At 34.9% G+C, this 23,057-nt stretch overlaps 2 protein-coding genes across 9 annotated transcripts; both read left to right on the plus strand.

The window, feature by feature from the left end:
- The first annotated feature begins 1,831 nt into the window (after positions 1-1,831).
- On the plus strand, positions 1,832-18,934 carry LOC121748320. Of its 8 annotated transcripts, XM_042142605.1 has the most exons (23): positions 1,834-2,271; positions 2,416-2,554; positions 2,928-3,079; positions 4,296-4,425; positions 4,645-4,666; positions 4,748-4,848; positions 4,943-5,124; positions 6,785-6,920; positions 7,000-7,167; positions 8,511-9,062; positions 9,521-9,619; positions 9,693-9,809; positions 9,918-10,019; positions 10,130-10,231; positions 10,323-10,442; positions 10,553-10,654; positions 10,743-10,862; positions 10,974-11,077; positions 16,989-17,060; positions 17,162-17,213; positions 17,385-17,471; positions 17,547-17,637; positions 18,633-18,934. In XM_042142605.1, the coding sequence occupies exons 3-22, from the start codon at positions 3,051-3,053 to the stop codon at positions 17,601-17,603; spliced, it is 2,454 nt and encodes an 817-aa protein (XP_041998539.1). In that variant the 5' UTR covers positions 1,834-2,271; positions 2,416-2,554; positions 2,928-3,050; the 3' UTR covers positions 17,604-17,637; positions 18,633-18,934. The 8 variants fall into 8 exon arrangements, 7 of the variants coding, with proteins under 7 accessions (XP_041998539.1, XP_041998535.1, XP_041998534.1 ...); XM_042142601.1 differs by having other exon boundaries at positions 4,645-4,848; positions 9,708-9,809; XM_042142600.1 differs by having other exon boundaries at positions 1,835-2,271; positions 4,645-4,848.
- A 1,215-nt stretch (positions 18,935-20,149) lies between these two features.
- LOC121749625 (nudix hydrolase 17, mitochondrial-like) lies at positions 20,150-21,512 on the plus strand. Its single transcript, XM_042144207.1, has 5 exons — positions 20,150-20,436; positions 20,550-20,661; positions 20,754-20,837; positions 20,923-21,051; positions 21,142-21,512. Exons 1-5 carry the CDS (start codon positions 20,345-20,347, stop codon positions 21,265-21,267), a joined length of 543 nt encoding a protein of 180 aa, XP_042000141.1. The 5' UTR covers positions 20,150-20,344; the 3' UTR covers positions 21,268-21,512.
- The last annotated feature ends 1,545 nt before the right edge of the window (positions 21,513-23,057 follow it).

Below are 23,057 nucleotides of genomic sequence, written 5' to 3' on the forward strand. Positions count from 1 at the left end.
TTTTATTTATGTTACTCTGTTTTAGGCAGCAGCCTCGTCGTGGTATGGAATATGGGCAGATACATCATTAACACGAAACACATTATTTAAAAAGCAGCGAACAATGCTCTCATAGTTCAATTTCTCATGCTACAACAGGTGTCAACCCCCTTAACAATGCTCTTTTGTATTCTTAAATCTTCTCTCTTTATATAAATTTTTCTTCTTTCTACTTGTTTCTTCTATATGCAACTTTTGAGTTCCATAAAATTCTCAACGGCTTCTTCCACAACGTACTCAACCAGAGGTCATGCGAATAGTTCCAAATATTGTTGGTGGCTAAGGTTCATGTACGAATATTTTTGGTGTCGAGAAAGGGCATTAAAATAGTGGTACATCCACAACGTGAAACTTATGGAATATTTTATTTTGTGTGTGAAAATAAAAGCAAGGTGGGTGGGTGCAAGAATTATAACCAAATCTCACTTGCATATGTTCCGGTGTCAAAATTTGTAAAAAATTCTTGAACTTTTGTATTTTTCAAAAAGTAGTTTAATATCAAAACATCTATCATAATATGCAACATAATACGTATAAAATGTCAATACAGAATTGTGTTGACATACTCAAGGCATCGTATTGATATGCTTATTATACTATATTGACAGTTTGACCCAAAACCCTAAGTTTGATAGTTCTTATTATCTTTTTAAATTTAAATAGTAATAAAGCGAAATTATACATGACAAATTATAGACCATTAGATATCTAAAGATTTTATGGTCTCTAATTAGTTGTAGTTAGCAATTCATCACACCTCCATGGATGCAAATTGTATATAAATATTATATACTCCATATGTGATATAATCAATTGATAATTATTTGCTACTACTTGATAACTGATTACTGTGTCAATACACATGTTATAGATCTCAACAAAAAGATATTCTTGTGTCAACAAACAACAGTTGATATATGCATGTCTTGTGTCGACATCTATATTTACATGTCCACACGAAGGCATTTGTATGCCAACAAAATTTAATTGACATGCAAAACTCTTCGTGTTGACAACTATAACATCGCGTGTTGGCATAGTTATCAGTTATTAATTTAAAATATTTAACAACTTAACAAGATCCTACTCCATATTGTATATAGAAAGTCTAAAACGTTACTATCATATTTTGGTATTTTAGACGCATAATATTATGAAACTTTAAAAAAGATTCCACAAACTTTGAATTTGATACATAATATTACGAATTTAAATAGTTGTTTAATTTTTTCCACCAACAATAAAATCCTACTACATTAAAATGAGATGGATAATCATATCTTGCCTTTAGGTACTTTGTAATTGCATCATTATCATTTTTCTATCATTTTTCAGTTGTAACCATATTTTATAATGATGTAATAACAAAAATGTAACAGGAAATTGATGCTGGTAAAAACAATTAAACAAATATTTTGATTTCGTTATATTACATGTCAAGTTCAAAATTTGTGGGAAAAACAAATTTTAAAAAAATTTAGTAATATTAGATAACAATATCTTTTTTCTAAATAAAGTAAATGTCATATTAGGAGCGATTAGTTTGAGTGTTAATCTGATTCCATTTATCAAATAAATATTGGTTAAACATATTAGATCACAATGCCATTTTAATGTCTTTCACTAGTAAATTTTTTCTGTTCAATTGTTTCTCAACATAGAATGATCGTAAAATAAACACGATATTTAATGGAGTAGTAACAATTTAGGGGTGGTTCTATATAGATTAAGTTTAGTTAAAAATAAAAATCCCTCATTTTAAAGTTTATGAGAGAAAGTTAAATAATATTCTTATGAATTTGATCTCTAACTCGTAAGTGTTGATGTTGTTCCTTTGCTGTTGCAAATTAAGTGCTGCTTTGATTACTGTTCTCCGTTAGAGAGTGATTTTGAGGTGATTTATAACTCGGTTTATATGAACATACATTCGACTCCATAACCTCAAATGCCGCACTAATCAGTGATGTGTGTGAGCCGAGGACTCAAACTATTGACTACACAGACTCCAAACTCGATCGTATCGCAGAAGATGAAGCGTCTAGTCTCTCTAGCGCCACCGTAACTGCCCTACCCCGCCGCCGTATTCCGTTGCTGATGGCTCAAACTAGTTCACATGCCGCCGCCACCATCAATAGCGGTGTGTTCCGCCGCTTATTTTGCCCCCTTTCAAATTACGCTACTCCTTGACGTCCATTGCGAATTTATTTCAGGCGAGGCGAGTTTTGTTTAGAGGTATATGGTTTTTAATTATATGCACCAACGTGTAGCCAAGCCCTAGTGAAGATTGTCCATTGTTATTGTGGCTATTTCATTTTACGATTGAGAAGATTGCCGTTTATCCTGAGTGTAACCTTGACAATGCTTTCTACAATGCAGATAATATTTCTTCTTATACGTCGAGGGAGCAAACAATTGCGTTCAGTAACTATTAACGAGCAAAAGGATGTAATTGCTCGCAAAATGGCAGCTCTTCTGAACTTGATACATCGATAGTCTGACTGACAATTGATTTTAAGTAAGAAATTTAACGAAATGTTGTAGTATATGAGTACACATGGAAAATGTATTTGGTCAATTAATTCCAGAGAAAGGCTTTTAGTGTCGGATGGTATGCGAAATTCTCTAGACATGGCATGAAACTCTCAAAGCTGCATTTTTTCTTTACATCACAATCACGAAACGCCAGATGCTGACTCCATAGAGACAAGCAAAATTTCCATCTTGGGAGTTTTTTAGTTATATTTATGTATATTCACATTTCTGCCATGCTTGGTTGTGAGGCGGCACTGCCTTACAGTTCATATTATTTTTGGATCAATATAGAGCTTGTCTGGTTTAACCCACTGTTTAATTAAGATCCAATAATCTATATATTTGCTTTCTCACAGATAATCTGCAGTGATCCTATGGATCAGCTGAAGATAGTTGTCCAATGTTGTGATACTGAAAATGAACTCACAAAAAAGAATCAGAAGGGACTTGTGTCACATGCTTGAGAATACTGTTTGGTCATGCATTTTCTCATCTCCTGGCTAAAATGGTATCACTTTACAGAATTTTTATTCGTCTGACCGTGTTGTTGATATAAAACTGAATCTGTTGTCTCTATGGATTTAGGAAAGACGGAATAAGGTAGACTGCATTGTAAGATATTGGAATATTGCTAAGTAGATTTGGACTCTTGAATTTTTTTTTTAAAAAAATATACAGTACGATTTGGTGCCCTCAAATTATATGCTTATCTTAATTTGATGTTCCGCCAAAATATTTGTTAAAGATGCTAGATAGGGTCGGGACCATAATAGGAAATGAAAACTTGACTGGGGGTTGGATTCCTACGAAATTTCCAGTCTAAGCATAAGGTACAGCAAGCAGAAGATATACTGGACCAAGAAAATGCTAGAGAATTTAAATTTTTGCTTATTAGTATAACACTATGTTCAGTTCTACCCAAGCCAGGTTCAGAACACATACATGTAAAAATGAGGGAGAAAATAGCACCTAAGGGTAAATTGGATCAGCTTGATATGAGTATGAAGTTGTTTAAAATAAAGGGGAAAAGTGAAAAAATGAAGACACAAATTACTGGAATTGTATTAAATACACTATCTATGTTACTTGAATTAATAAGGAAAAAGTTTGAATGTATGGAGTAGTTTGGAAAGTAATCTGAGGACAATAATGATATGAAGAAAATTTTGTTTTGAAATAGGAAATGAAAATGAGAGCAAGTAAAAACAAACAATGCTGACAAATTATCATGGTAGAAAATTAATGCAATCACAAAGGAGTAACAGCAAGCAATATCTGGTTACTGCAATCACATAAATATTTTTGAGAATACCTTATACTGTACTATCAAATTCCAGATGTATACCAATTGCTGAACACTTCGTTACAGCTAAAAATGAGTTATAGCACTCTCAGCATTGTACAATAAATATTTTTGACATTGCTCAATTGTAAAATCTTCTCACTGGATTTTACTCACCAAAGTAAATATATCAATTCAAACAAATGGTTGAGTTTCTCTCTCTTATTTATGGCATTTTTCCACAAAAAAAATTTCAACAACTTTTGTTAATGATGCTGATGCAAAAGATTCTTGCTGTGCTGTCGATGCATGCTTTTCATTTTGCACAATTCAACATTTTGATTCACTTCTGTCCCTTATAAAGCAATCCTTCTCCACTCTGCATTTTGGTCACTTTTCTTGAATTTTCTACTTCTAAGAGATTGCTGTTTCATTCTCTCAGCAAAAACATGAGTGGTTCTGGTGCCCCAGATGCATCAATTATTGAGAATTTGAAGAAATCCCTTATGGAGTATGGGAGTGAGCTTGTTAAACCCTATGATTGTACAGAAGTGCTTACTGAAAGACTTGATGTAAGCTTTAATTTCCCTCTATCAGAGTTTTTTTCTGTTCATCTGTTCTTGAATTGAAGCAAATAAAGTAAGTATACATTCATTATAAGATGCTTAATTCTGCATCTAAATCTATTTGTTCATTTTGTTTTTTAAAAACTCGATATCATTCTTACATCTAGGCTAACAATCATTTCCTGGATCTGCTTTGTTGTAATTTTTTATTTGATTTTCTGTCAGAAATTGGAGCATCTTTTATCAGGTACACCTCAAAACTATAAGAAACTGGTGGAGACTTTTCTTCAACCGGCTAAAGAAGCTCTAATTACCAGAGACCTTATAGGACATTCTGAATTGGATGTAAGAGTTTCAGTGGCCTCTTGTATTAGTCAGATCATAAGAATAACAGCACCTGACGAACCTTATGGGGAAGGCGATATGAAGGTAATTTGTTTTTGTCAAGTACTCATCTTCTTGTTTACTTTTCCCTTTCCCTAGTTTTGATGCTTAGTTGATAAACCTTTTTAATTAATTGCAGGAGTTTTTCTATATAGCTAACAGAGCTTTTGGGATGTTTCCCTGCATGTATGGGCGAGCATATTCAAAAGCCGTGTCCATCCTTCATACTATGTCATTTAGCGAGTCCTGCCTTATGATGCTGGACCTCGAGTTGCATGACTCCATTCTTCACATGTTTCACCTATTCCTAGGTGGAATTAGGTAAGAGAGCCAGCCTGTTATGGTGATTGTCATCTGGTTGCTTGATAATCATTTTCTTGGTATTTCTCTACCATGAATGTGACTGACTACTCCTGGATATAAATTTTATGTTGGTAGCAGCACCATTATACCTTTTGTTTACCTTACAAATGATCTAATTCCTATAGAATATTAATTATGTTTTGAAATTATAGGTTTGTTTTATACTAGAATAGAGAACTTTCCAGAACTTCATGGTGAAACTATCTAGGCATTATTCCCTTGACAACAAAAGGAGTTTCAAAACTCAATGAAATGACCCTATAAAACAGCTTCTCATTTACTTAGTTCTTCGTTAAAAGTTCTTCCTCACTATGAGCCTTCGAATAAAAATCTGAGATTTTACTCTATCTAAATGGTTAGATGGAACAACAGATTTCTAAATTCTGTGTTTTTGGGTATTTGACTCGGTAGCTAGTACTGAATTAATATTTGTTTCTTTCTATGAGTGAACTCACTCAGCTCGACTTGAACAACCTGCTCTTACAATCCGTATCATTTATTCTATGTTCTGGTAGTTGTGACTTGTGAACAAATGCATCTTATTACCTGCAGCAAATGTAGTTTATAATCCAATGTAAGTCTAGTATAGTTTTAACTTTGACAAGTTGACACTTCAGGAGCATACATTGGTAAAAGTGGAAAATGTAGCACAATTATCGTTTCTTGTTTTTATACTCTTCTTAATGTATATACCAGATCATTTATCTTGTCTAAATCCTTTTATTTACATGTACTGGTGGTGACTCTTAAGTATGGCTCTATTTGGTTTTTTGATTTCACCTGACAATGAATTAAAAAATGATGCTTATCTAAAGACATCTAGTGGGAGGAATCTATAATTTATGCTTCCCTCATGGAAAATCTATATTTTATGGTGATTATTTTGTCTTGTATTTGCCTATCATTTATGTTAGGGGTAATTTTAGTACCTCATCCAAACTTCATTAGTTCATTAGTTCTTCTACTTTGCTATATGGATTTCATAATTTTCATAAATACTTCTCCATCTGACATCTCAAAAGTTGTACATGGCCATTTGATATTGTTTTGGCTTAGTACATTTTTGAAAATATTTTTGGAAATTTATTAGTATGTGACAAATCCTTGAGTTGAGAATTCATTCAATGAGTAATTTCGCCAGAATCCCATAAGGTTGATTAGACAACAGCGAATTAGAGGATATAAGATGAAAGACAGAGAGAGAGAGAAGTAGAGTTAAAAGATTCAGTATGTCGATAAAATTCTGACCCTTCATCTTATGGATCTAACTTGCTAACAAATTAACTAACTGCCACCCATTCCTTGTTGTACACCTGGCACTGCTAACTGCTGGCCCTATTTCATGCGACTCTTCTCTATTCATGCTTGTATGTGTGTATAATAATTATGAAGAAGCTCCTGTCCCTGCACTTTCTTAAGAAAAATGTTCTTACAATTTACATTAGCAAATGTTCTTGAATATTTTGGAAAATAAGATTCTTAGCAAAAATTTCAAAGTTCACCTGGCTAAGTGTAAAGATAAAAAATTAGGTGGTAAAGCAAAAAACCGCTCAAACATTGGATTTTGTATTATAATCTCCCATTTCTACCACTGATATCTTTTGTTTGCTTACTTTAGAACCGAACATCCTTATGAAGTCTTCATAAATATGGAGAAAATTATGACGATGGTCATTCATAACAACGTGGACTATGACGAGTTCTCATTGGTGCTTGTTAAGACCCTTCTTAATAATTTGAGGAAGGAGAATCAGGTAATTCTATCTTATTTTGTAAGTTTCTATGATTAGCATGCCATATTACTGTCTCCCACTCTTATTCATTTTGGTTCAGAATGTTGCACCAGTTTCTTTCAAGCTGGCGGTGAACACATTGAAGAATTGCTCTGCTGACCTCAAAGCATATCTTCCAGAAGCAGTAGGGAGTTTGGATGTTCCAACTGAGGATTATGCTGAAGTAGTTGTATCACTTTTTCAGGAAGCAACCCAAAAGCAGATCACGGTTTGTCTCACCAGTTTTACCTTTTTTCCATAGTTTAACTTGAAGCAGATTAGTAGACAATGCCAAAACTTAGCCATTGCTGTCATTTATGTGTGGTAAATAACATTCCATGCTTTCCCTTGCTGACTTACGCTGAAGTTTTCTGTGAGCAAAGAAACCAGCTCGATTCTTTATGTAGCAACTTACCTACATACAGCTCTAGTCTGGGGAAGATATTCTGCCTTGTTTCTTTTATATCCAGTCAATAGGTTACCAGTACGTAACTAACACTAGACACCAAAGACGCATTGCTTTGTTGCGTGTAACCTGCCTCAGCGTAGTGTTTAATCTCATTATCATGTCCAGCGTCTTGCTCTATGACGGTGCCTTTTAAAAGCTTGTGACTTGAAAATAGAGAAAGTTTGTTGCTCCTTTTCAATTATCAAATGCTTTCAGAAAACACAAAAGCTTTTGAAAACATAATATCTTTTGGACCAATACGCAGATACAATCTTGAGTGAAAGATTGATTTTTAAAACACAAGGCTGTAAGGAATGACGACCACAACTTGAAAAGATAAGAAATTGGGAATAAGTAGTTGTGGGATGTCGATTCTTGTTGGTAGGATATTCATTTAGTACTATCATATGCAATAGCTTTATCATGCTAGTGCATTACTTCTACAACTTGACTAGAAGTGAAGACTAATTTTTTTTCCATGATTTCATTCCCTGACCATGGATAGAGTTGCTGCCTTTTTGTCATCTTCATTAGCATTCCAATGAAAGGAAAGGTTCTTTAACTCAATTTTTGTAGACAGTTCCTAGTATGAGGCCACTCCAATTATGTCATTCATGGTGCAGTATCCTGGTCTTTGGGACCTGGTATACAACATACACGTCTTAAACTAATGCTGTCCATGAAATGCATGGTTTAGTATTAGACATACCTATCATACTGAGTTTAGCAATTACATCAAACGTAGAAAATGACGTTGAGGACCTTTTCTCTATATTCATCAACTGACCAAAAAACCTACACACACAAAAGTCCTAACAGAACTAGGAAAGCACTTGCTTGCTCTACAAGATATACCATATATAAAAATATAATTCCATCAATTTCTAACTCCACCTCTTGGAGTTTTAAAGTTTGAGACTATGCACTTACCATATATGGTGGATATTAGTAGAGTTTTCTAAATATACTTTGTAACTTTTGCTATCGTAATCTTTTACGACAGTGAGGCTTGAACAAGTAACTGAATATGATAAATCTCATACTTGAACTGTTTGATTTTCTCAGAGTGAATATGATGACCTGCTTTTGCCAACATTTGTTTTCTTTTGTAATTTCTTATGCAGGACCCAGATACGGTTGAAAATGTTTTGTGTCCAGGGGAAGCGGGATTAACAGCAGAAGTTGATTTATGTAATCAAATTGAGGGCAATGAAACTCAAAATTCCAAAAATGATGACAATGACAACGAAAATCAAGGGATGATATCTCATTCTCTTGATGATCCTGATAAATTAGGCAAAGCAATGCACATGCCACAACAGAAACCAGAAGAGTTGCCTATTGGGAGAAAGAGAATTCGTAGACCAAGTTCACTGAAAAAAGCAGATGAAGGATATGATCCTTTCTGGATGTTGATTGATTGGAGGTCAATGAAATCACATGGTAAAATAAATAAAAACACAAACTGTCCAGCAAAAAGCAAAATGTCAAAGAATTTGTCACCCAAGCTGGCAGGCAAAAATATCAGCGGGTCCATTTCTCCAAATCCTAGTAAAATGAAGAAAGAGACTAAAAGACATGAAAGAGGTTCACCGAATAAAACATTAGAGCCTACTAGTGAAGGAGTGGCTGTTGTGTTGGAGGATGAGGATCAGACTAGAGACAGCATTGTTAAGGTAATTATTGATGGACCTTGATTTCATTGCAATTAGTGACCAAGAAAATTTTATTTTTTTGGTCATTAGGCTGTAAATATTGTGTCTCTTAATTGGATTCTACGCTTGGATCCTCAAGGGTTTTCATTCAAATTATTGGTTTGGTATAGATCTCATACATTGTGATAAGAGAGTGCAGTCATCTTTTGATAACTATTTAGTAGAATTTGGTGTGTCAACCCTGCTAATAATTGTCGTGTAAAGGTTATATTTAATACTGCTAGGAGACAACAGTGCTAGTATACCCAGGTAACCACAGTTCAATACGATGCAATCCTTTTTATTCATGTGGTAGTTATCTTCTCTCTAATTTCCTTGCTTATGATCCTTTTCTTGTTGGCTGTAATTGATAACTTTTTACCACTGACTCTAAAGCTAAAACCAACCAGCTAACATGATAGCGTCCTGATGGAATACAGAGCCGCTTTGAAAAAGGGCAAGGGTCTTTGCTTAAGGTATCTTCTGTGAAGAAAAGGAGAGAGACTATTCTTTCTGAAGACCTAAAAGAAGACATCATGGTAGTCACTGTGCTTTTTTATATCCTAAGCACTTCACTCCTTGTTTATGACCAACCAGCTAACATGATAGCAGCCTGATGGAATACAGAGCCGCGCAGAGAAAGAGCAAGGGTCTTTGACAAAGGCATCTCCCGTGAAGAAAAGTAGGAGAAAGGCTATTATTTCTGATGACCTAAAAGAAGATATCATTGTAATCTCCGACTTTGTATAAATACTAAGGACTTCACTCTATGATTATGACGTCTTTCTCTGTTTTTATAGTATTCAGCCTCTAACATGAAATCCTGATGGAATACAGAGCCACTCTGAAAAAGGGAAAGGGTCTTTGATGAAGGTATCTCCTGTGAAGAAGAGTAGGAGAAAGTCTATTATTTCTAAAAACCTAAAAGAAGATATCATGGTAATCACCAATCTTTTATAAATCTAAGTACCTTACACAATAATTTTGGCATCTTTCTCTGTTTTTTTAGTATTTAACCGCCAACATGAGAGCTTCCTGATGGAATACAGGGCCACTCTGAAAAAGGGCAAGGGTCTTTGACGAATGTATCTCATGTGAAGAAAAGTAGGAGAAAGGCTATTGTTCCTGAAGACCCAAAAGAAGATATTGCGGTAATCACCAACCGTTTATAAATTTAAACACTTAACACAATGATTATGGCGTCTTTCTCTGTTTTTTAGTTTTTAACCTCTAAAATTATAGCATTCTGGTGGAAAACAGAGCCACTCGGAAAAAGGGAAAGGGTCTTTGACAAAGGTATCTCCTGTGAAGAAAAGTAGGAGAAAGCCTCATTTTTCTGAAGACCTAAAAGAAGATATCGTGGTAATCACCGACCCTGTATAAATACTAAGCACTTTACTTAATGATTATGGCGTCTCTCTCTGATTTTTGGTATTTGACCGGTGACATGATAACATCCTGATGGAATACAGAGCCTCTCTGAAAAAGGGCAAGAGTCTTTGAAGAAGGTATCTCCTGCGAAGAAACGCAGGAGAAAGACTGTTGTTTCTGTAGAGCCAAAAGAAGATATCGAGGTAATCACCAACCTTTTATAAATATTAAGCACTTTACACTGATTGCGACGTCTTTCTCTGTGTTGAAGTCTAACTGCCAACCTGATAGCATTGTGATGGAATACAGAGCAGTTCTGAAAAAGGGCAATCGTCTTTGACGAAGATATCTCGTGTGAAGAAAAATAGGAGAAAGTCTAGTTTCTCAGAAGATCTAAAAGAAGATATTGTGGTAATCACCGACCTTATATAAATCCTAGTCATTTAACGCAATCATCACGGTGTTTATCTCCATTTTTAGTATTTAATCACTAACTCTATGATGCCCTATGGTTTTGGGCAGATATTGCCTTCTCAATGTAGACCAATGTCTTCACAAGCTAAAGCCCGATCTGCTGAAGTGTGTAAAGAAAACCTAAAAGGAAGCATGCCACGTCCAAGGAAGAGGTCTGGCTTGTTATCTGTTTTTTCATTTGATATTGTGGATCTCAGAAGTGATCTAGATATACTCCCTCCGTCCCAAGGAAGATGACCCCTTCCTTGGGTGGCACAAGAATTTATGCAATTTTATTTTGTGTGTGAAGTAGAGAGAGTAAAGTAAGAGAGGGTGAATAAAGTAGAGAGAAAAACATTTTCATTTTTAGTAATGTGTCATCTTGGTTAGGACAAACCAAAAAGGAAAGTGAGCCATCTTCTCCTTTTCTGTTATCGGTATGCATAAAGGTATTTTCACTAGTCCAAAAACATGATTTTGGTTATATGTTCAAGGTGATTGTAGGAGTGAGATTCTGTTGGTTCAGTACAAACTACAAACTGTACCAAACCGTAAAGATTAAAAAATTCAACCCCTCCCCTCGCTCAGCCTATATATATATATATATATATATATATATATAGACTAGCATATAAAATAAAATTAGTTTTTTTAATATGGTTAGGTTAATTGAGACTATAAACAAGAATGGGATTAAGCACCAAAATTTGGATAAAGACTTAAAGAGTCAAGTTTGTTCTGTCTAGTTAATCAACTGTGTTCGCCCCTAGTTGGTTGTGGTTGGATGTATTATATGTAATGTACAGTTGTAGAGACTTTCCATTTTATACTAAATTTGAGCCATTTTTACTAAAATCATTGTACATGTTAAAATTGTTACTCTGTACTAGTATAATCTATGTGATCCTCTTTGGAAGTTATACTAGTTCTCTCAGAGTTTTTCTATACTACTTCTCAATACCTATGTGGAAGCTATCTTAGGAATATTGCAATTACTAATGGTTCAGATATCAATTTCTCAAAATTTTGGCTTAGTGTTTCGGGGAGCTAATTATTTCTGGTCAGCGGAGAAGGACCGCATAGCGAATTTAGTTGTTCACACTTTGCATGACTTGGGACTTGACCTAGTTAGTGACAGTTAGCTGTTCCCACAACTTGAGCAAGGAATTCCTGACAATTAGGGTTATAGAATTATTTGAATATTTATTTGTTAGAACTAGGGTTGCTTATATTTTAAACTTTTCATTTTCTCAGTAATTGGAGTACAGCTGGTGGTAGATGGCAGTTATTATAGTATTACAAGCCTTTATTAAGTACAACTGGTGTGAGTATTTAGATTTTAATAACTATTAATACCTGCATAACATAATTTTTCAGCCATTAATATAAGCATAATTTATTTTTATTTGAACTGTTGCGCCTCGATATGTGGGGGTGCCCCCCGCCGCCCAGGGTTTTCATCTAATCCCCTAGGTGCGCCCCACGCTCCTAACAACACCGTGACTCCATCTATTCATTCTTTATTTCATTTAATTCCCATATCCCTGGATCTAGGGCTGATAATTCGGTCATCGGTTAGTCGGTTAACCGATGACCGAACCGATCACCTCGGTTCTCGGTTAACCGAGAACTGCCCCATTCGGTTATCGGTTATATTCGGTTCCAAATTCTGCATGTCTTGATCGGTTCTTGGTTAGACCGAGAACCGATCGGTTTAAACCGATTATTAAAGTAAAGAACCGATTAAACACTAAAACCGCAATGCAGCGCAAGTGGTGGCTAAGGTGGGAATTTTTCGTGTGCAACGTCCAAGGATCAATACCTGTAAACTACATAATTTTATTTTATTTTTAATTTGGTTCCGGTTCGGTTAACCGGAACCGAACCGACCCTATTCGGTTAGGAACCGAACCGAGGCCAATTCGGTTTCGGTTCCGGTGCTTCAGTCTCGGTTAGGCTTGGACTCGGTTAACTGTGTTCCGAACCGACCGAATTACCTGCCCTACCTGGATCATCTTAATATGTCTCTCCATCATCTCTAACCGTTTAACAACATTTAGGCTCATTAATGAAGCTTTATTGCTTCATTTTAGCCATTAATGGGGACTCCCTTTGCTCTTTTTACCTCTGCACTTATACTTATTTGCCCATTTAATGCTCCCTCATTCATACCTCTGCACATGACCCGTATATTTACCTCATCGCCTTAGTGTGCCCTGTGCTCCTAACAAACTAATAAGTGCTAACAAGTTGGGAACGATTACCTACTAGTGATTCCCGTGAGAGAACACCTTTAGGAGAGTCAACGCGTCCTTCTTTCCCCGATTGAGAAAGTCTTTGAAGAAAGAAGCTTGGGTCCTACTGCTACACTTAACACTTGGCGCTTCCTACATGCAGGAAAGAAACTAAGGAGCCAACATCAACGAAAAAGATGCGTCTAAGACCAATGCTCCTACAACTCCTTTATCCCTTGCAAACAAAACTAAAAAAAGAAAAATAGTAAGAAAAGGTTTCTTTTTGATAGTAGTTTCATGATAAATTATAGCAAAATTGGGCGCATTACGCATTCATGTGCCCCTAACAACACTAATAAGTGCTAACAAGTTGCCAACGATATATTACTTCGAAGGGAGTTTTGCCCCAGGTTGAATGGATGCTAGTATTACAACGATTTTCAGCCCCAAAAATCCAATAAATCCATAATCATGGAGATATTAAAATGTAAAACATCAAAGATATTTTCCATACAATTTTCAAGAACTTATTTCTCCTTATGTCTTCACCCGATATGCCAAGCTTATTTTCCGCTTGGTACCCATTGATTCAAATAACAATAACCAAAATATACTAAAAATTTAGGTCACGTTTGGAGGCAGTTAACCTAGGATTCTCATGAAGTCGGAAAATGTTGTGAGGAAACAACGCCATTGTACCATGCAATAAATGCATTTTTGAGGCCAATGAGATGATCATATCTTAAAAATGATTCTCACTACCATAATCATAATATTAAGTTGGAGTATGAGTATATTACTTTGTTGACTAATAACACATGTTTTTGCGATTTCTGTTTTACATTTTATCATGCTTGGCTTGTTAGAGTAATAAAGAACTAATCCAAATACTATTAATTCTAAAGGAATTATATCTGTAAAGGAATTATAGCCGAATAGGAATGATAAAGCAATCAGAAGAGATTGTCTATTTTGCCTAAGTGCAACATGCGCCGCTCCAAATAAGAGAAATAGTTGCCACAAGCATTGGATAATCATATTTAAATAGACATAGTAACACTATTATTAAATCCATGCTCACATCTTCTAAATTCATTTAGGAATATAGTCGTAACAATAAGTTTGAGTAAGAGTATATTTACTTTTTTCACGAAAAAGATAAGTTTAGAAGAAATCCATTTAATGTTTAATCAAGTAAGCATGTTAGAGTAGAGGAAAACCTAACCGAATACTACTAATCCAAATGGGAATATCTTCTCCATGGGTGCAACTAATGCCGCTCTAAATAATAGAAATCCTAGATGAGTATTTCCACATGTATCATGATGCCTATCTATGAGATTGCGGCTGTCTATTAGTTCCCATATGTGGTGCACAATATCTTGGAATGTCGGTGGTAGTTATATCAATTTCTAGAAAGTAAGGAATAACGTGCATAACAATCACTTCACTTACGTATTAACATTGAAGAAAAGTTTCCACACACTATTAATTTCCACTTGACCACATGTCTTTGACGAATATGCTCAGCTCATTTTGGCTCGACACCTGTTGATTTGAATAACATCATTCAAAATATTCTCTCAAAAGGCGAGTTGTGTTTGGAGATAATTGATCTATGATTCTAATGAAGTTGAAACATTTTGCTAGTAATGAATGCTATCGTACCAAGCAATAGAAGGAGGTTAAAGGCCAATGAGATGACCGTGTTTAAAAAGAATAGTTTCCTTGACCATTAGACAGTCATAATTAAACAAGCATACATGCTCATATTTCGGATGTATTTGGGAATAGAAAATTGTACTAATAAGTTGGAGTATGCATATATGTACTTTGTTAACAGATAAGACAAGTTTCCACAAGCTCCATTCTGCATCTAATCATGCTAGGCATATTAGAGCACGAGGGTGTTTGACTATGCTTATTTTTAATAAGATGTTTCAAGAGCATATACGATAGTCTCAAACAGTTTATATGTTGTCAAAGTAAGCTTATAAGTTAGAGAGAGAATTGTGAGTTAGAGAGAGAGAGAGTCCTGATGAGAGAAAAAAATCAAGGGGATATGAAATTGGAAGGTTATGTGTTGGGAATAGCAAACCATAGTAAGGGTATTTTTGTAAATTAATTCTTAGTTTGCGTTAAAATACCATGAATAAATAAGGTTGGGTTGATGAACCTATTGTTTTTTGCAGCTCACAAGCTGTTGTAGCTTTCACAACTCAGGAGCTTATTTGGCCACACACTCATCAAGAACTTATAAGTTCTAAACAACTTATAAGTTGTTTTAAGGAGCTTATTAACTCAGCCAAACACCCTCGAAATGATAATGGAGCTGATGTTTATTAGTCCAAAAAGAATTGTAACTGAATAGGAATGATAACAAGCAATTTGAAAACTCTCTTCTGCCCAAGGGCAACAGACCCTGTTCTAAATAAGAGAACCTTAGATGAGAAAAGACTCCTTTTATTCTATTTACGCATATGAAGCCGTGAAAGGAGCCCAAAGCCCAAAGGCATGAGTCAGGCAGGCTATGCTGCACCTTTCTTCCTTCGTGAGTAAACTTGAGGCCTAACATAGGCGATAAGAAGTGTGAAGCAAGTTGATGATTAGCACGATATGCCCTAAATGACCATATAAAGGGGTAAACTGAAATTCTTTAATGAGCATGTACAAAGTGAAGTTTTGGGTCATACAGGAGAAGTACTATAGTCTAAAATGCATTTGACAAGAGTGAATGGGCTTGGTGCAGGCGCAGCCACCTTGCGAGCATGAATACTCCTTCAAAGTTTAGTGTCTAAAAATAATTGGTGTAAGTCGGCACGGATTCCCCCATGAGCTTTGTCTGTAAGTCTTAATAAGGTATTCATGGCCTTGTTCATGGAAAGAGCCTCAAATTCGAATTCCGCCAATAGTTTTCTGCTAGAGTTTTCCTAGGGACCTATACCTTCTATGTGGTTTGCGAGCTACTAGACATGGGAGGGGTGTTTGAAAGCTACTAGACACGTGTGTGTGTGTGTTGGGGGGGTTATCAGGAGCCCACTTGTGCAGTGGCTTTAGTTTTTCTTGTCATCCTTGAAAATAAAAAAATAATGATTCTCTCACTGTGATTTAACTGTTAATTGATGATCATACCGGAACATTGAAGGAAATCTAAACTCATTTGTTTTCTCCAACTCGAATACACCGATACCTAATTTGCATCAAAGTGAGAAAGCTTAAGTGTAGTTTTTTTTGGCACCGACCACTTATGAACTGAATCTTTTACTGTTGGTAACTTTTTTTTAAATTATGGTAATATTTCTGAATATCATGCTTTTGTTTGATCTTACATGCATGTGTGGACAAAGTTGTTACATATGGAAGCTGACCTCCTTTCAGGACCGTCCATAATATTTTCCATGCATTAGTTCAGAGCTACCTGGCCGTTGCTACCCCCCCCCCTCTCTATCTGCCTCTGTGCATGCAGTACTTACTTTCTTTTCAATTATAAGTTCCCAGAAAGGTCATGTAAAAACTTTTGTTTGAAATGTTATCGAACATTCTTGTGCCTTTTGAAGTAAGGACGGCTCAACTTTTTTTGGCGTGCAAAAAGAAAGTTCCAGATAAATGAAACCTAACTGGGTGGAATATTGGTCCCAAAAAATGTAATAATCTGGCTTGTTTCCATAAAAGCATCTCATAATATAGCTGGGTTGTTGGAGCATACATCTGATTTAAGTAATCTATTTATTATACTTGATTAAGGGCATGCAAAAGTAATGTGTGCATTCAATAGATGTTCACGCACTTGCAATTTTTGTTGTATATCACATTAAATTCAAATTAAATGTTGTTTCATTTCCAAATTAAGAGCTGCAAGCGGGTCGGTTAGAGAAGAGGTGGTGGGATGCAGAATAAAAGTTTGGTGGCCTCTTGATCAGAAGTAAGTATTCATGTTATAGCCATTCAGCACCGGGAACTGATTAAAAGCTAGAAGCTCTAGACTCTGTCCTTACAATGTTAAGATTTTTTTCTTGTTTGTAGGTTTTACAAAGGCAAAATCATGGATTTTTATGACTTAACCAAAACCCACAAGGTAAGATTTCTTCTTGTGACATGCATGTGGTTCCCCCTTACCATACTTGCAAAAGAACTTATTTCAATTGACTAGCTTCTTGATCCATATATGCATAAAAATTTATATAGATCTTTAATTGTGATTATTCTCTCCTTGTTCATTTTCTGCCCATTTCATGGCTTTATTTAGGTCACTTATGATGATGGGGAAATTGAAATATTAGACCTAACAAGTGAACGCTGGGAGCTGCTACGAGATATCAATTTGTCTGCTGATGTTAGTTTTGTGTTCATTTTCTTGTGATTTATACATGTTATACCCATATGTGATGTGTGTTTGCACATTTAACAGGAGGAGCCAAAGATTGGTGCAGAGTCTGCAGAACCTAGACCTTCTCAAGCGCAATAAGCTTCTCTTTCAATCATGTGGCCTTAATGTTTTGGTATGGTTTCTTAACACTAAACCCATTGGGTCTAAATAGTACTCCCTCCGTCCCAAGATATTAGACTCATTTCTTTTGGCACAAGAATTTAGGAGGTGTTGTTTAGTGGTGTAAGTGGAGTTGGTAATAAAGTAGATTTTTACCATAAATAGAAATGGCCCAAGTATGTTGGGACACCCCAAAGTGGTATACGAGTCTAATATCTTGGGACAGAGGAAGTATTGGAGTGGTCATGTCTGATGCATAAATAGACATTAAAATTGTTTTTTTAATCTAGTATGTCCTGGACTGAATTCATGTTTGCTTTATAGCAGAGACCAAGAAAATAATATGCGGAACAGATCTACTCACATATATATTACGTATATCTATCTAGACACCCACGTCTAATCTAATCTAACAAGGACATGTTGTATAGAAAGTAATAGAGATTATAATTCCATTATATATCTGTGCAATTAGCATAATACGGAGTATAACTTGGAGCTATGTGATTTGCTACGTAACATATTTCCTATACTTGAAAATTTATTTGGACCTAGATGTATTATAATGTGTGTAATATAGGCAAAGGGATACTTAGATAACATATGAACCAGCACCATTTACTAGTAATTTGATCCAATGTTAGATTTGTCATTAGTCAAATAAGCCAGGTACTGAATTTCTGTTTGGGTGAAAGTCAGGATATTTTTGAAAATAACCAAAAAGGTTGTTTGAGAATAGGATATTCGTTCAATATTTTGTAACGTCTAAGATTACAATTCGTTTAATATTTCAACCTATTGTCTTCAGTATGCTACGTATGATCCAAAATGGAAATTTGTGAGATCACCTGGTTGTGAGTTAGCCGTTGCAAAGTCAATGGATGAGTCCAAATATTGCCATCATAAATATTGAACTAACGATTCCATTATTGTTCACTGTGAAGATTTACCTCACAAAATTTGTGATATTATTTGATTCTGGCACTGATTTTATATCAACTTTTGCAGGTTATTGCAGTGTCTTGCTATCGGGAGTTTAATGTGAAGATTTCCCTTACAACCAAGCCGTGCTTAAGTCGGGTTCCGGCATTGTTTCTGAAATAATTTTGCAAAATTTGCTAGAGTCTGTGATATGCAGTTTAAGTATTTGCCTTTTGGACGTTCGATATTTTTCAGCATCTTAAATTGGTGACTTTCATCTAAGACTTGGTTTGCTTTACAGTTCTTATACCCAATGAACTAACATTGTGAAAGATACTGTAAATGTGCTCTAATTCTTGGCATTCGAAAATTTTAGCTAGCTTATATGATGTTGGTGCTTGCTTACTTGCTTAGAGATTCAATCAGTTTGAAAATCATCTGCAGAAAATATAACCTATATATACATTTGAGATTAAGTAAGTACTATGGGGATAAGACAAGTAACCAACGTTCGAGTAGCCCACCGATGTCATGTCTCGAGTTCTTTAACACCATTCCATTGTCTTCTTGTCTCGAGTCCACCTAAAATATCTTTATTGTTTTTTTTGTCTGAATGGGTCCTTATACGAGTGATCATCCACACACTGGCTTGATAAAGTGGATGTGATTTAACTTTTTAATTTTATTAGCATGATGCTACGTGCTCGCCGCATAAAACTATATAAATCTGATCAGTTTTATAAAATTATTATAGATAATAGGTATGAAATAATCCTTACATAAAACCTTACATTTCAAATCGGTAAATTTCTTTATAAATATAATCAATTTTCTTCGATGACACTTTTACGATGATAATAATAGTAGTAGTCCTAGATAACTAATTAAATTAAATAAATATATAACATGATAGTACTTATTAAAAGCATCTTTTTAAGTATAGATACAGATGATGTAATATCTCTTTCTATACTTTAAAATCGCGACATAATAAGAAATATAAACAGCGTACACGGAGTAGCAATACTAAAAATGGTCAAATCGGCCTAATCGTATTTAAAACATGGGTTAACACACTTTGACTATATTGGGAATTGTTTCTTTAAATTAGTTATTGTTAGAACTTAGAATTGTGATTAAAAATTGCTAATTCAGTTTCAAGTGTTCGATATCCTCATCTTGGTTGAGCTGTAGGAGACTAGGATTCTCCAATCCACGTCAGCTAAATGTTGCACCCATCCAGATATTTTTTTGATGGAAACGTAGTGCAGCAATTATCTTTGACACTATCTCTATTCTATTATTATTATTACTATTACTATTTCTATTATTATTATTACTATTACTATTACTATTTCTATTATTATTATTATTATTATTATTATTATTATTATTATTATTATTATTATTATTATTATTATTATTATTATTATTATTATTATTATTATCTTCATCATAAACATCCCATTCGAAAGCGACGTAGCCGCGTTACACAATAGATATAACTAACAATTCCTAACTATGTACCGTTTACTTATTTGAATTATTACTCGTTTCTTATAATAAAATAATAATATAATATTTCCTCACACGGATCAAACTGAAAATTGCTTACCAATCATGTATTCTTTTTTGCTTTCTTCTATCTTCATATAAAACGGATGGAGATGAAATAAACCTATTCATTCCATTTTCATCTCCCCCAACTTCACAAAAATAAACCAAATTTCTGGGTAAAAGCTCTTCAATTTCCTCGAATTTTTCCTGAAAAAGAGTTGTTTGTTTTTATTCTTTCGATTATGACTCTCCAAATTAAGAAACTGGCGACTTCTCCTTCTCGTTCAGGCAGACATCTGCAGCGTTATAATCAGGGATTTCGTCTAGTTGTTGGGTATGTATTTCTTTCCTATTTATAATGAGAAATTTCCTCACACTTACCCCTGATTTTCAATGTTGATTTCGTTGTAATCCCTTCATCTTCTGACGGTTGCGAAATTGGTGAAGATGTATACCTTACAGAATAAAACAGAGCAACAAAATCGAAGGGAGTTTAATTGAGGATTTGGAGGTGCTTTTGATAAGCTCCCAGAAGAGTTCTAGCATGATGTTCCCTAAGGTAACATCATCAAATCAATAATCGCCAAATCTCAATAACTATGAATTGAATTTCACAAATTCCTAACATATTTTCAATTTGTGAATGATCAGGGTGGTTGGGAACTCGACGAGGAAATCGAATTGGCAGCTTTAAGAGAGACGTTGGAGGAAGCCGGTGTGACCGGATCCCTCGAGGTAGCTAGCTATTCTCATCGATTGTCATTAAATTTCACTCTAATTTAGGTTTTTGTGTTAACAATTGTGTGTTTTGGCATTGCAGCATAAATTAGGGGAATGGATTTTCAAGAGCAAACGGCAAGAGAAGTTCCACGAGGCGTCAATGTACTCGTTGCTGGTGACGGAGGAGCTAGACGTATGGCCGGAGAAAGATCTCCGCCAACGCGTTTGGGTATGCAACTGCAACTGCAAATGTGTGTTCATGATCTTACTTTAATTGAAAATTTGTTGCTGATGATGCAAATGTGTGTGTTTTTTGTAGATGACGATCGACAAAGCTAGACAAGTATGCGCGCGGTCATGGATGAAGGAGGCGCTCGACGCCTTTGTATGCCAGAGAGGGCAAAAGGCAGACGAGGCCCGAGCTCCGTCACCGTGTAGATTATAATGGGGAATCCTCATTTTTGAAAATAAGACGAGCTAGGATGTTGAAGATTAGTAGTTAAGTTGGAATATCAATTTTAGTTAGCAAGGTTGGGATGGATTCTTTAATTCTTTGATATGTTTAGTTAGAGAGGTTTGGTTGTTACATTACATATAATTTCGACGTAAGTTGAAGTTATTCTGAAGCTTCGTTGGAAGCTTGTTTGTTGCACTGCACGCCAATACTGAACGCTTCTTACCCATTTTCAACGCCGCGTTGTTATTTTATGATCTATCAGGTGGAAGATGTTGCTAAACTAATTTATAAATAAATATATGTATCTATTTCTCAAAATTTGATAATAAAAAAGTAATTATAATTGAAAAAAGGAGACTAGGAATTTTGATTCGTAAAGCTGTTATAAAAGCAACTGAGGATTGGATCAAAGCTTTGCTTTTGTTTTTTTTTGAGAAGATTTTTCTCCGACAACTTTTGACCTAATCTACTAATAGCGTCAAATTTATCATTTTGCCAATACCACTTGCTTTGGATACTACTAAATAATCAATATTCGAGACCATGCTCAACAATGGATTGAAAAATGGAATTTCCATCATCTTGAGCATGATCTGTAAATTGTAATAATGAGCTCATTTTTTGTCAGATGTGAAAAGTTATACTACTAACATAGTACTAAAATACGGAGTATATTTCTAAGCAATCGCCCCATAAATCTTATGTCTATTTATCTTTGTGAAGAAGAAATTATATGACAAAGAGGATTCTTATTTGGACAAAACTACAAATGGTACTTCCAACTTGGAACTGACATGAAGAATTAATGATTGTATTATGAAATTTAATAAGCTGAAAATTGAATATGTGAAATAAAGTCCACTTTTATAGGCCCATTATTTGGAGACAACGGCAGCTCAGCCTATCAACTGTTGCTGGGCATAAATTTTCTAGGCTGAAAGAATTGGGCTAATTTAATTCTTTATATTGGAATTTAAATGAATTCTTAATTGGGCCGAAGACTTAAAGGTTGGCTTGTTTGTTAGAATTGATCTCTAAATTTTGGTGTGGCTAATTTATTTTTATGGAACAATTCTCCTAGTAATTTTGATTAGGTTAAGATAATGAAGTGCAGCTTAGTTAGTAAGATGAATTTTTTTCTTCTATCTATTGGATCGAGGGTTTGAATTATTAGGGGAGGGAAATGCGGAAGGGATCACCTCATATTAATGAGGATCCATTATATTAATATCCTTTGAAAAAAATGTGCTAAAAATAAATAATTTGAAATTTAGATATCAATTATATGATTAATAATAGATATAATAATCTATTCAGCGTAGTCGAACATTAAATTGGAAAGTATTTATGCTAAATTGGGGTTCATTATCAAACACTCAATATTTTTTCTATTAAAGTCGACCAAAGGGTATTGTTGATGAATTATATTGTGAGAGAGGGAGAGGGGTGGATGAAAAACATATGCTATCATAGATCATAGTTTCTTCATGTGTTGAAAAACATATACTCGCATCCACTACTAGTAGTAAGATCACTATACGATATCAGTCCTCAAGCATGTATACAATTAAGAAGCTAGCTCAAACGTTGTCTACGCACTCGGTACTATTCCAATGACATCCATGTCCTATTTATTCTATACTATAACCCATCTGCACACAACAAAATAGGAGTACAAAATGAACGAAAATTCAAAGGCGAAGCACGATCGGTCATAGATGAGAACGACCGTGGTTCGCTTGAGATACCATGTATACCAAAACCACCCTGAAATTTAC

This window comes from Salvia splendens, chromosome 9, assembly GCF_004379255.2.
Source record: "Salvia splendens isolate huo1 chromosome 9, SspV2, whole genome shotgun sequence".
NCBI classification, from domain to species: domain Eukaryota; kingdom Viridiplantae; phylum Streptophyta; class Magnoliopsida; order Lamiales; family Lamiaceae; genus Salvia; species Salvia splendens.